Source organism: Pteronotus mesoamericanus, unplaced genomic scaffold (assembly GCF_021234165.1).
Source record: "Pteronotus mesoamericanus isolate MK-2021 breed Mesoamerican mustached bat unplaced genomic scaffold, CSHL_Meso_final contig_82, whole genome shotgun sequence".
Lineage (NCBI taxonomy): Eukaryota > Metazoa > Chordata > Mammalia > Chiroptera > Mormoopidae > Pteronotus > Pteronotus mesoamericanus.
This window is the reverse complement of record NW_026555265.1, coordinates 1,246,791-1,261,179: the sequence shown is the minus strand read 5'-3', so window position 1 is coordinate 1,261,179 and position 14,389 is coordinate 1,246,791. Positions and strand designations below refer to the sequence as shown.

The 14,389-nt window shown below is 43.3% G+C and overlaps 1 protein-coding gene across 1 annotated transcript in view; it reads left to right on the top strand.

The window, feature by feature from the left end:
• Positions 1-283: 283 nt before the first annotated feature.
• ETV5 (ETS variant transcription factor 5) overlaps positions 284-14,389 on the top strand; it is a 57,532-nt gene continuing 43,426 nt past the window's right edge. Inside the window, exons 1-5 of the mRNA XM_054585078.1 lie at positions 284-429; positions 3,499-3,617; positions 3,756-3,843; positions 3,965-4,012; positions 4,107-4,157. Of these exons, the coding sequence (XP_054441053.1) occupies positions 3,573-3,617; positions 3,756-3,843; positions 3,965-4,012; positions 4,107-4,157 (232 nt within the window). The 5' untranslated portion in view covers positions 284-429; positions 3,499-3,572. The remainder of the gene's footprint in view (positions 430-3,498; positions 3,618-3,755; positions 3,844-3,964; positions 4,013-4,106; positions 4,158-14,389) is intronic.

Here is a 14,389-nt window from a genome sequence, read left to right as displayed (position 1 = left end):
TATGCTGATTGGCCCGTGGCCCCCGGCGCATATATTATGTAAAACAGACCCCTGAGGGGTGGGGAGGGACGCCTTGTTGACCAATGTGAGCCGGAGTTGACGGGGCGGCTTGGCTGGATTTGCCCGCAGACAGGGTAAACAAGAGGAGATGGACAGCTGAGAGAGCAGTCTTGGACCAATGGAAACGCAGCTGGGCTAGGGCTGTGGGCCAATGGCGGCGGGCGGAGCAGCGGTCCGCCGGGGGCGGGCCAGCGCTCCAGCCTGGTTGGCAGCTGCGGCGCAGAGTCCAGTGGCTTGTGCGCGGAGCGGTTCACTGTCCTCAGAGCGGTTCGGCCCAGCCTTTTGCTTAGGCACCCAGGCCCGGTGCGCGCGTGCGTGAGCGCGCCTGCGCCCGGGGCCGCTGCAAGGGGAGGAGAGCCGCCGCCTCAGGTGAGGGGGCGTCGAGGGGGCAGGGGGGCATCTGAGAGGATGTCCAGAAACGGGTCCGAAGGGCCCGAGAGTTTAAGGGCTGATTCAGAATCTTCAGATGGGAGTGCACTTTTAATTTGGGCTGACCCCCCTCCAGGGGCTGATCGCCCCCTCCTCTCGCGGCCCGGTCCAGTCCGGTTCCTGGGAGGCGTCGGGCGAGGGTGGCTATAGGTTCCGAAGCGCATGAAGAGAGGTTCTCCGCACGTCGTGGGGGAGGATCTCCGAAGCGCGAAGTAAGGGGGCTCCCGGGCGGGGATGGGGAGCGCGGAGTTGCGGGGCTTTACAGTCTCTAGAGATCTGAGATCCCCGAGGGGACTTGGAGGCTCGCGAGAAGAGATGCTCGGTGGAGCTTTGCAGTGGGGAGGAGGGGGCCGAAAGCAGTTTAGGGGGGAATATTTGAGAGGTGATGCCCCCAGAGCACCAGGAGGGGTTAAGTGACATTAGGCATGTGCAGCCTGCGGGGTTGGGAGTCGGCCCGGAACTTATGCAGGCCTTGCAAGTTTCAGGTTGTGGAAAGTAGACACCCAAGCTCCCAGCGGACTGAGAGCGTCAGGCTGCACGGCGATTCTCGAGAAATCGGGGAGCATTGCCTGGAGATAGTTGGAGGAAAAAAAACGGGTGCAGAGGGGGGGATGGAGAGATGCTAGAGCCTCCCGCTGGATTAGGATTCTAACCGCATTTTCGGAGGAGAGGGGGCCTCTGGGGGGAACTGAACTCCTCGTTGAGGAGGGGTGCCAAGAAGAGATGTTTGGAAGGTCTTTTGGGGGGAGGGGGAGAAATTGGGGGCGGTTGGTTGCGCCCGGCGCCGCAGCTCGTTTTTATGAATGTGGGTGACTTTATGAATGAAGCGGGTTTCTTTCGTTGGCTCGCTGCTCCCTGCGGCTTTTTTTCCTTTCCTTTTTTTTTTTTTTTTGGTGAATGAAGCATTGAGCCTGCTTCCTAAAACGCTGGGGTGAGGGGCCTGCGTCGGAGGCTGGGCGTGCGTTGGGAGTGGGGGCGGGGGCGCATCTGAAGGAGTTTTCATGAATGGGGAAGGCTGGGAATTGGGTGGAAGTGTGTCTTGTTTTGTGAATGGGGCCCAGCGCGAGGGATCCAGTTACAGCCTCTACCTGATGTGGCGGCCGCGGCTTGCTCTCCCATTCATAAAACCGGGCCCGCTGTGCGCCGCGGGGGTGGGGCCTCTATCGCGCCGCTGCACTGTGTTAAAGTTTTCCTGGGGGCACCGGGAGGGGGGGTACAAAGGAAGTGATTTAAATTACTGGATGAGCTGGAGCCTTCCCTTCAGGCTTAAAAATATGTATATATATGTTTTGAACATGATTTTTCTAGCCCTTGAAATCTGAGGGCTGCTTTAAAGATCCTCAGTGCCTCTTTTGGATTCGCTTATGGCAGCTTCTTTCTTTTAATTTTTTTCTAAAAAACAGTTTTGCTTTTCATGGTGAAGTATTTTGCAACGTATTTCATTGCGAGACTCTGAAAATATCTCCTACTCCAATCTCCTACCCGTTGTCCTCTTCCCCCAAAAGACATTTACGGAATTTTTTAAGGCCACGATTTAATCGGACAAGTTTTTGAAAGGTACAGAAGACTTGTTTTCACGCCCCTCAACTCAGTGCTGGTGATTCTCAGACTTTGTATACTAGTTGGTGACATTTAAGAAAATGGCTTTATTCTGAGGACGACAAGTAAACAGGCTAGCGGGAGTGTTTTTCTAGGAAGTTATGAACTGTGTACAGTTTTGCTCCTCTCTCTCTTTCTCTTTGACTTTGAAAATATCTGATTACTTGGGCCAAAGTGCTGAGAGAGGAGGCTGCCTGTGAAGGGTTTCCTTGCATCCTGTTCATCAAAATTTGATACTCTACACACAGTGTGAAAAACAAATTGGATGGAATTGCCCCCTGAGAAAAAGTTCCCTACTTAAAATTTATATACAAGTTAAACAAAAGAATTATCCTTAAGCATTTTGCGTTGCTTAAAGCTGGAGTGAGTGAAATTGGTTTCCTCATTTTGTTTACTTAACTGAGTATTTTTAATACAGAGAATAAAACTGAGTGTTCAGGAAGATGGTACCTTCCTAAAATTGTTATTTTATTCCTCCCAAATTAGAAAAAATCCCCTCCTCTCTATTTTGATGCCCCAACCTCTATTTCTAGCCCTAAGACTTGACAATACTGAAACAAGTTTAATTTTTTGGCATGTTTGGGAAAAATTGACATCACTATAAGGAAAAAAACTGAATTTTCTTTTCATGCTCTTTCACTTTTAATACTTTTTAAAAAATATCTGTGGCAATGATGCATTTAAAATGTGTGCAATGGAATTTAGTTTATTTTCATAGCTAATTTATTCTTTTAGAAATTGGAGATGTCATAGGTATCTCTATAAGTTGGAGACTATTTGTTGCATTACAGATACTACACCTGTTTGGACAGAAGGTTTAGATTTTAAGAAAGACTGTAGATAAGTTATACCTCTGATTGATACATTCATGGAACTATATATAGTATTTTACCACTGACCTACAAAATACTTTTAGAAACACTATGTATGTCAGATTCTTAATTGCCAATAATTTGGAATGCTTAAACCCAGTTTTCTACTTCCTGTCACTGTACTGTCAAAATTAAATTATGTCAAAAAAAAAAAAAAGCCAAAAAACCAAAACCCTGCCACTGCAAATACCCTAGGAAAACCTTCTATTGGAGAGAACTTGAAATCACCCTTTTATAATGAAAATAAGTTCCCTCCCTTTTTTTAAAAAAAAAAAAGTCAGATAATAGCAAACCTGTATACTCTAATGAGAGAGGGAGAGAGAGAAGGATGAATAAGTAAATGGATTTGACACAAAGTAACACTATGAATCTTTGATGCCCTTAAACCCAGCCTCTGTCTGTAAAACTAACACCTTGAGTGGCCTTTAAGTACCTCAAAGAAAGTAGTGATTTGCACAGGCCCTAAAAAAAGAGCAGTATAAAATTATTTCATTTGTCTCCCCACCCTCAGTTAAAATCTCCCAAATTCATATTACAGGAGGACCCCGTACCCCCTAGAAATTACTCAATGCTGAAACCTTTCAAAGTGATATTAGAGACATTGGAAGCACCATGGATGGATTTTATGACCAGCAAGTCCCTTTTATGGTCCCAGGGGTAAGTTTACGTGGCTTTTGGTTTGTTTTGTCCTCCCTCTTCAAATTTGAGTCTTCTCCTTATTGATTTAGTGGTACCACCCCATTTCGGGACCCATTTATTGCACTTGCGTCTTCACTGTATGTTTGCCTTTTTCAGAAATCTAGATCCGAGGAGTGTAGAGGACGGCCTATGATTGACAGAAAGAGGAAGTTTTTGGACACAGATCTGGCTCATGATTCTGAAGGTAGTGAAGCTTTCCCCTCTGTGTTGTGGCTTCTTCAAATGGCTCCCAGTGAAAGCAATGCGTAGACTCTTCTCCCTAGCAGAGGAATTCTCATTCTGGTGTTTTCTGTTTTCAATTCCAGAGTTGTTTCAGGATCTCAGTCAACTCCAAGAGGCTTGGTTAGCTGAAGGCAAGTTTCTTGGCTGTCCCATTTTCCATATAAAACATTTTTACTGTGCTCTTTAATAAAACTGAAAGGTCTAAAATAAAAATCTCTTTTCCAGCACAAGTTCCTGATGATGAACAGTTTGTCCCAGATTTTCAGTCTGATAACTGTAAGTATCTTTCTGGTGGTGGATCATTTGTTCTGAAATTGTTTGTTCTTGGATTATACATGTCTAGATTGCTCTTTTCAGCTGAAGTCAGCATATTTGGACAATGGAATGCATTTTGTTTCTTTTAATAATTCAAGGTTAACAAACCATTTGTTTCATTCCTCATTGTAGTTAGTTGTAAAGTGCTTTTTATTCATTCTATTGCAGGTAAGATTTACTGAACATGATTTAACCCTGTTCGTTCCCCTGAGAATATTGCAAAGTATCAAGCTCAAAATTGTAAATTAGTTGACGTTGTATATAAGATATTGGACCAAACATCCATTAACCAGACATTATCTTACAGTGTTTTCTGTTTGTTTTACAAATTAAGTCCTTGACACAAATGATGAGCCTGACATTTTTTTTTCTTTTAAAGGTGCAGAAAATAGTTAATAGAAGATTCAGTTAATTGTGGCTTCACCTAACGTTATCCATTGCATTTCTACTTCTGAGTTGAAAAAGGGTGGTTACAGGATGATCTGATTTACTCCTATTTTGCATGTAGTTGTCAGGACTTCATCGTTCAGAGAAGAGTAAAAACTTTTAAAAATGTTCGCTAAGTGCTCCTGTCCTTGAGATAACAAATGCAATGGCAAGCTCAAAAGACAGCTAGCTCTCCAAGCTGGCAGGGTGTGGTTAGCTTTGCACTGATCTTTCAGAGCTGCCCTCAACAGGTTTTGGGAGCTTTTATGGTCCAGGCAGAGCTATCAAGGACAAAGCTGGCTGATGAAATTTGAGCAGTACAGGGCAGCTCTAGAGAGCATTAGTCACTGGTGAATGAGCAGGTTTAAGAGAGGCCTGGAGAAAATGCTGCCTCTCTTGAGAGTTGCATCATAGAGAAATTCATGTCTCTTAGTCATAGTTTATAATAGCAAGCACCTGAGCCAGGCAAGGATTCAGTTTCTCATTTTGTACCAACAAATTTTTCCCAGCTTTGTTTTATCAAGAGAGACAGACAGACGGGGACAGTAAGAGAGAGAGAAAAAAAATGCCCTGGAAGAGAAGGTGTCTTTAGTTCTCAATAAAAGCTGGGTGTTATAAATCATTAAATCAAAGATCAAAAGTACCAGCTAAACATTCTTTAATGATAGGTCTCATATTCAAGGTGCAATACCATGAAACTTTAAAGGGAGATAAACTGCAACCCACAGCTATACGGTCACCTTAACTTTGTCGCAGCTTGCTGTGGATGTTTTCTCAGGAAAGTAAATGATGTTAATTTTTGCCCTTTGATTGCTTTTAAGTGATTGGGAAGCTTGCCACTGAAAGACTAAATAAAGATAACCCAAAGTGTTCATGTGCGTGCATGCGTGCGTGCGTGTGTGTGTAAGATAAAAGGCAGGATTTTGTAATCCCACTCTGCTCTGTGTTGACAATTTGACACAGCCTTTCCAGTTCTTGCTCAGAGCAGCATAAACTGCAATCTGTTTGGGAGGTGGCTTTCTTGGCAGAGGTTCATTGAAACGCTTTTATGACACTTTGTTTGTTTTTCATCCTCACCCAAGGATATGTCCATTGGTTTTTAGACAGAGAGAGAGAAAGAAACATCCATGTGAGAAAAAAGCATTGATCGGTTGCCTCCCGTGCACACCCCAACCGGCCACCTAGGTGTGTGTCCCCTGAGCAGGAATCAAACCCGTGATCTTCTGGTGTACGGGGGACTATGCTCCAACCAACTGAGAGCCACACTGGCCAGGGCTTGTTTGTTTCTCTGAAACACAAAAGAATTAAAAGGGAGGTGAGATGACTGCTTCAAATTGATTTTGTGTGCTGAAGCAGAGATATGATCTTTAGAGAAAGATATAAGCACACAGGATTTATATTTGGAGAGATATTTATCTGCGGGAATAAGCTAAAGAAAAGAAATCAATAAATGTTTTGGCTCCTTGGAAGTAATTTCTGCTCGGCGAATAGAATGTGTTAAATTCTTTAATTAAATTGCCATATCTAAAATGGAGGTGCTTTGGGAGATACTTCTGCTTACCAAGTGTACTCTGTTTTTTACTTTGTTTGCTCTTTGCTTTAACTTCTTAAGGTTGAGCTTTTCTGTCTTTTAAGGATAAAACAGATGGTTGAGTAGCCTCAAAAAGTATTTTAATAATTCGTTCTCTGTCTCTGTTATTTCTGGAGATGGAGCTTTGAGAAGAATAGATTTAAATAGATCCACTTGCCTTAGAGGTTAGGGGAGATTATACAAATAAGGAATGATGTATCCTTCAACCATCGGTCCTTGTGGTTACCTGACTGGTTTGATTGTTGTTCAAACTGACAATGTAGACGTGTGAATGCTGGCAGAGCCCAGGGCCTGGCCCTCCCTTCTTTGTATCTCACAGCCTTGGGTTGAGGATCAGCTCCTACTCCTGTCACTTTCTGGAAGAATCTATGATTATGCCAGGGGAGGGAGAGACACTCATTCAGATTTAATGAAACCTTATAAATTGGCTTGAATCGATCAGTCCACGAACTATAAAACAAACTTGTGCTTGCCTGGTAAAGAAAACCTTTTCCCTACAGTAGCAGAAGCATTTGAAACAAATACTCTTCTGTGGCCTGCCACTTGTAATAGTCTACCTTTCCTGTATGAGAGAGAGAGAGAGAGAAAGAAATATTAAGCAATGTGGGTAATTGTTTTTATTTTAGCATGTCAGTTTTGAAGATTATGGCATACTTTTTTCAGTAAGCACTTACAAGGTCAACTTCTAGAGAGATTATATCTTGTAAGTGTTCCAGGTTTAGGTTCCTACCATAGGTATCCATCCATGAGTGTGATTTGAATAGATGAAACCATTGTTCTTATAAGTCACATAAATGCCCGGCTTACTTCTAGCTATATAGATTTCACCTCCCCTTGCAAATACTACAAACATTGATAAAGTGTCCCAATCTGGAAATTCTTTACATGTCAAATTCAAGAGAATAAAAAAGTGCAGCCTATAGCCTACAGGGATTTTGCCAGTGCCCTCCATTGTCCCTTGGTCCTGGGAAGTAGCCATGAAGATCCCAGATTGTTTGAGCTGGAACTCCCTTGCAGAGATAAGTCTTGTCCAGCCTCTTCATTTTACAGAGAGGATGATATAAGATTCAGAACTGGAGAGGCTGACTAGTGTGGTAGGGGCAAATAGAAGACGTTAGCCAAAGTGAGAAGAAATTATAAAATAATATCTTTAAAGAAACTCTCACAAAGCTACAGAGCCAGGGGTTACTGGCATGTTCAGGGGTCATCCCCCTCATTATTTCAAGTACCTTGAGACAGTCCTCAGGAGAGCTTTAGGGAGACGCTGGCTGCCCAGCTGAAAACCTTAGGTCTCTTCATTCTGTGGTCCTGAGAAACCTACTGAATATCTTGGTACTCTGAGTGTGTTCCACCTAGGACTTGAATGAGAGAGAGGAATTATAAAACAGAAAAATCATAAAACTGACATGTTTCCTAGAAGACATATTAGTGTGTGTACAGATAAGACTGTGTGTTGTATATCCTATTATAAATAAGTGTGTGCATATCTATATAAATGTATGTATAGCTAAATATGTGCGTTAACACATAGAGCCAGGGAATCTGTGTCAGTAGATAGGTGTGTACACATTTTCACAGAATTAACTACAAATCAAAACCATGAGTAAGAATGAACCTCAAAAGTCTCAGATTTGGGGTGAGGTGGGGGTTACATTCATTTTTCTGAACTGAGTGCCTGGGCCACTTTAGGGTATTACTAGATTTTAGCACATATAAATAGTTTGGTTTATTTTTTTTATTTAAATGTAGGTTCCAATTCTTTTTTAAAAATCTTATTTATTTCAATTATGATATTGTGAATGTTTACCAACATCTTGAATAACTAAAATATTTTATGCTGGGGAGAAGGCATGATAAAATCTTATTTTAAAACCATGGCCTCCATACCAAATATAATTTAGAGAATTGTTTTAAAATCCAGTAACCTTATTTTCCCCTTGAAGTGTTTTTAGATATGTGTTTCAAAAAGAATGGGTGGACTGGAGGAAGTACAAGTAATTTTCTAAGGACTGTCTAATTAACTGATGAAATTGACTTTTCATAAATACATTGCAATAGATGGCTGGGGAAATAGGATTAGCTGTTATGACAGCCCTTGAGCCTAAAACACATTGATCTTAATCCTGTTTCAATACGAGATTATTTAGTTGTATTTTTTTTCTTCTTTACAATGAATGAGGTTGATAGAGTAGAGGCAATGCCTTCCTTTTGGAGGGGACACATCATTGTAGACCCGGAGGTGGTGTAGTAAAACTCGAGGTGAACTTTACTTGCTCTGTGTTCTTCGGCCATTTCAATTTGAAAGGATCATTCTAAATTTTCTTTTTTGTTATGAAAGGTAAGAAAGAAAACAATAGGCACTTTAAAAATGATCGTGTTGAGAGAGTCTAGGCTGTCAGTTTATCCTTTTCAAGAGCCAGTAGTGGGAAGGTGGGGAGAAGAAAGAAGAGTGCTAAAGAACGCAGGGCGGTCGGGGGGTGCGGAGAGATGATTTCACTCAGGTTTACAGCTGCTGCTGAGTCTCTGTTAGCTCGCCCACTGCCTGACCACGGAGAGGGTGCTGAAGGATTTGAAATCCTTCCTGTTTTGATAGCCTACATGGTCCTTAGACCCAAGGCTCTTGAGAAACCAAGACCTAGAGATCCCATTTATCTAAAAGAGCCATATGTTTATACAAAATCTGTTTTCCTCTAACTTAAATTCAGTTAGACTCATTAAAAACAATGGATTTTCTCTGCCTCTTAGATATCTCTCTGCTCTTAGTTCTCTAATAAAACCTAGCAACCTTTCCAGTCCTTTCTGTTTGGTGAAAAAGACTTGGGATCGTCTGGTAGATCACTTAGAACAAAATCTTGACACCAGTCACGAGGTTACCATCTATCCCCTGTTTTTCACCTTTCTTCATTTTTACAAAATCAAGACAGGTAGCTTGATAAAGCTGAGAATTTGTACTATCTGCCATTTCTATCATCTAGCAGTATCACTGGTGGTGGGGTTAGATGGAGTGTGTGATTCTCTACCAAGAGACTGTTCCCGCCACGTGTGTCTCAAGTTTTAATGATGGCAAAGTACATCCAGGCTCAGGCCGACCATCCCTGTTGGGCACATGGTTGCCCTTGAGGCAGCTTGGGCCCCATCTGCGCCCTGGCACATCGCACTTCCCCACTTGGAATCCAAGGAGTGCAGTCTTGTCATGTTGCAGCTCCCAGCTCTTGGACAAGTGCCAGGCATGCTGATGCCAATACCGGATTAGGTTGCTTTTTTAAAAATTCATTTTGTGAACTCATCAAGCTCCTTTAACAGAGGCTTTGGTCATCAGCTTCTAACATTGTCGCATCCCTTTCAGAGGCTCAGCTTAAAGGAGGGGCAAAATAGTAGGCCTTAGTGTGTGTGTGTGTGTGTGTGTGTGTGTGTGTGTGTGTGTGTGTGTGTAACCCTAATGTAAGTACGCCTTTGGGCTTGGCAGCTCGATAATGGACTAGCAACTTTTCTTGGGGAGAAGAGCCCACACATAAAAAGACCCAGCACAGCAAATAAAGGAGGCTCCCCTGTGTAGAAGGAGGAAGCATCGAGGGGAAAGTTAAGGCAGAGGGTGCAAGGTGCCTAGGGAGCAGGGTAAGAGCTAGCTTCTAAAAGGCCAGGAGTTTGAAACCCATCTGCAGAACAGCCAAGAGGTAGAACCTGATTCTGTGGTCAGAAAGACTTCAGAGGGATGCTTCCCCAGTTACCGCCTGAGCTCACTGTGGGTGGGGGTGGCAGCAGCAAAAAGAAGAGGTAAGTATCAGACATTTGAAAATAGCCAAATATTTTACAAAAAGAGGAAACAACTAAAATTTATTTCATGGATTTAATTTTCACAAAGTGGTATGCTTTCCCTTGAAATAAAGTCTGGTTTTCAAACTGGCTTCATCATATCTCCCTTAGAGTGATTATAGAAGGTTTGAAAAAAATCTCCAAGAAACCAAACGAGTTTTTAGCCTTGTACTTTATTTACATTGTTCTTGGAGTAGATTTTACCCTGCATCTTCCCATTTGATATCTCATGGGCATAGAAGAGGGAATTGTAAGCCTTACAGGCTGGATGCAGATCCAGGAAAAGGAACTGTGAATCTGTTCATGAGCAGTAGCTTACCCCCTCCCCCTCTGCAGCCTGAGAATCTAGTAGTGTCTCCAGAGACCCTCTCCGTTGAGGGGGAAGCCAGGTGGCTCTCGACGTAGCAATTGGCAATGAATGCAAAAGCCAAGGAGTCTGGAAAGGCCGACTTACAGAAAAAGCTGTCCTCTAATGCAAACCAGCTCATCTCCGGGGCAGGAGAAATGCCATTGAAGTCTCTGTTCTCTCAGCTGGTAGCTACAGTCAGATTCTGAACCAGGCTGTACAAGATAAGTTTTCTTCTGCCTTTCCCCTTTTGCCAGAGGGCACTTGCGATCTCACTTCCAGCAGACTTGCACACCCCTGCAGATTTCAGCCCGAGTCTTGGCTATCTGAATCTTCAGGGAGGGCGTGGAGCAGGCAGGAGCCTGCACTGTCTGAATTTCTTACATAAACACAGCTCGCTGGGCGAGCTAGCATCCCTGCGGCGACAGCTGGGCTCTGCTCCGACTGCCCCAGCGAGCTGAGCGGCAGAGTCCCCCTCTTGTTGAATGGAGCATTCCAAATTAGTTGTGAATGGAGGGCGGGGCTCCCTTGCAGACTTTTTCAATGAATAACCAGACCCCATTGTATAGCCTGTGGAAAAACAACCAACTCAAACAACACTGGGACTGTTAGAAATATGCTTGTGATTGGCAGCTTGGAGAACCTCCAAAATTAGTTTCCTTTGGCTTCCCTGCTGCTCCCTGTGCTCCTGGCCTGGGCTTAATGGGGTTTGAGTTTTCTTTTAAGTGCTGACTTTAACCCTCCAAATGCCAGGCTGATGGCCTGGGTTTATGGGGAAGAGCTGTTTCTGACCAATCTGTCCCGCTTTCTTGGTCTCCCATTTTAGACTCTGGCTGTCTAAAGGGAGTGATAATAGGAGAGGGGTAGTTGAGCTTCCCTGGGGAGAGAGGTGTTGAGACTTGATCTGAGGATATTACCCTTTTATCTCCTGCTTCCCACGGGGCTGTGGCTTTAGCTTCCCATTGAAGCTGCTCTTCTATTGCAAGCTCCAGTCTTTACTCCAGGCCTGAAGAACGGGTGTTTGCTGCCACAATGCAGATATTTCTTGTGAAGGCTTACACTTTAACATGGGAGTGACAAAGCTGTAATTTCTCTACTCCTTGGCCTTCCCTCTTCTATGTAATTTCCCATTCTGGCCTGGTACGTGCCATTTTAAAATGACACTTCCCAGACTGGTACTCGGCTATGGGGGAGCCTCATTATGGGTGCAACCCTTCCAGTGGGTATCCTTCAAATGAACATCCCAGCAAGTACCAGAAGAACCCAGCCTCTGAGCAACTCCCAAAGCAGAGTGGCCTCACCCCAGAATGAGGCCAAGTTCTAGGGGTACACTTGTTTCAGCAGCACCCACCTAAATATCCTCCAGCATCTTGGCTAAGACCTCAGAGGCAGCCCGAACCAAAGGCGGTGTGGGCTAGGCCAGGGCCATATGGTAAGCCTAAGAAAGACAGTCAGTGAAAGAGCAAAACAAAAGGTAACCCTAATCCAGTGCAGTTTCCTCGGAGTTTTTTAAAGAGCCCTTCCTAGTGCCTACTCCTTATCCTCATAACCAAAAGGAGGCTGTTTGCATTTGTGTTTTGCTGTAAGGAGTTTTTTCCTGAAATATTTCCCTTGCTATAAATTGGCTCTTCCCTATTAAAAAAAGAAAAGGCCTGGGCAGATTGCCCTTCTGTGAGAGAGTCTGAAACCTCTCCGGAGGTAACCCTAGATATCAGCTGTGTAAGAGGATGCTGATATTTGTGCTTCTCCAGAGGGGCTGAGGAGGACTTCAGCTTACATAAACACTTTTCAGCCGAGTGCCTGGAAATGCTTTGTAATTGCCTGAAAGGGTACTTAATGAGGGTCTTTTATACTTTTCCCATAGAAAAGGTAGAATGGAAGCGGGGCATGTCTCCTACTATGTGGCTGCCCTCAGTAAAGACCAGATCCTGGAATGCCTACCCTAAGATTCCTAATCTGAATTTTGATAGAGAATAATTTAGTGGTGACAACTTCGCGGTGCTGAGGGGTACCTTGAGTCAGAACATTTCTGCCCTTCCTCAACTCCCTTTTTATTCCTTTCCTTCCCCACTGGCCATGGGATCTTAATTCTCAAGGAGTAAGGAGAAAGCAGCATAGGGCTTTACTGTTCAGTATTCTGTATTTTGATAAATGTTAAACTTAGTCCCTGCTTCCCAATTTCCATTCTGTTGAAACAAGAAACAATTTCTCTTTGGCTCTAAGTTTCTCCAAAAGCAGAGAACCGCTGCCTTATGTTTCTTTGTGTCTGTCTCAGCCATAGCACCATTCTCTGAATTCTCTGAACACAGCCAGTGCTCAGTGAATGTTGTTTTGCAACCTACCACATTCTCTGTTATGTTCCCTTCCCAGTCCCTCTTTCAACAGCCCCAACACCAGCCTCTAGCTGGTCGGGAAGTAACTCAGTAGAGAGTCTGAAGACCTGAGTTCTGCAGAGTCCTTGGGATGACCTCAGAAATAGAAAACAACTATTTTAGGGCTATTTTTCATTTTCTGATTCCTCTTTTAAGCACACACACTAGCCAAGTCTTCCTAGGCTGCATTTAGACTTTGTGTGGCTAATGCTATGTTTCCCAGTAAGAGCATCTGCTGGAGAACAAGCCAGCGTTTAGGTACCCTAGCCTAACGCTTGCTGGGTTTCTGCTTTTAGGAGGACATTAGACATAAAAAGAGTGGTTCTCGGGGGATGCCGATTTCTCCACTTTGGATTTTATCCTGTCACATTTTAAAGATGAATTTTAAATTTGAAGATACATTTTTCCACAGTGCTTAAATCCTATTTCAGATAGTGTTAACACTTCCTGTAATGCCAGTTTAAATGAGAATTATATAAATTGGGAGTAAATTACAGAAGGGATGTTAGAGAAGGTTTAGGTTTGCATTTTTTTTCCCATTCAGGAAAAATGCCCTGTTCCTCTCTTCCTGATGGTGTATTTCACAATGAGCAGCCATTTGTGGAAAGATCTACTGTGTTGGATGCAGAACCCATAGTAGAGGAATCCATCCTGTCTCTAATAAAATTCGAGGACAGAGCTCCCTTTAGACCTCTCTCTGACCTATGAAAATTAAACAAACAGTTGTCTATCATGTTGATAAAGATTTAATATTAAAATTTTTGAATAGCTAGCTGCCCCAGGAAAGTAGTTAGTATGAGTAACACTCCCATCTTCCCTTCAGCATAATCAGTCCACTCAGTCCACTTTTCACCTTACCAGTCTCTTAAGCTTGGATGTAACCAAATGCCCCAGGTGGAAAGAAGGCCTCCAAGCTGTAGGTCTAAAAAGATCTACCCTCTGGTCGTGGAGAGGGGGTGGTGCATTCAAAACCAGAAGAACCACTTATTTTTATCTTGACTGTCCTCACGGTCAGCTCTGTGCACTCGGACAAGCCTTTTACTTGGCTGTCAAATGCTTTGGTTTCTCCATAGCCCGCAGGTTCTGGGATATGACACTCAACGCAATTAGAAATACTCAGTCTGTACAAAATATTTTATGGAAGAGCCCCATATATATTCATATGCAAGCCCTACCTCCATCAGAGTTGGGCCAGTTCTTTTCTAAGCTCCTTTTCCTCCCTTTAATTTCTAGCTCTTACATTCAAGGCTTCTGGGTTTCCATTTTCAGAATTCTAAAGTAGCAATCTAAATTGTTAGGATAAACGAGTCCTTTGAAGAAAAGGGACCGCACAAATCCAAGATGTTGCAAAAATAATTCTGAAGTGTAGAGAGTGTGTACTTAAAGGAAGTAAATCTGAAACTAGTTTATCTGGTCAAAAAACAAAACCAAACCATAAACAACCTTCTCTACTACTGTTGGTAAATTATCTTCCTGAATTGATAACAGATTTTTGTTTGGAAATGACTATTTGAAAGATTTGCTGTTTTGTACCAAGAATAAGATGCAGCTCTTCTGTGATAGACACTCGCTTTTACCAGTTCGCCCTGATTTAGTGTGGGTGGGCTCCTCCTCGTAACATGACCACTTCTTTTAGGGGGAGGAG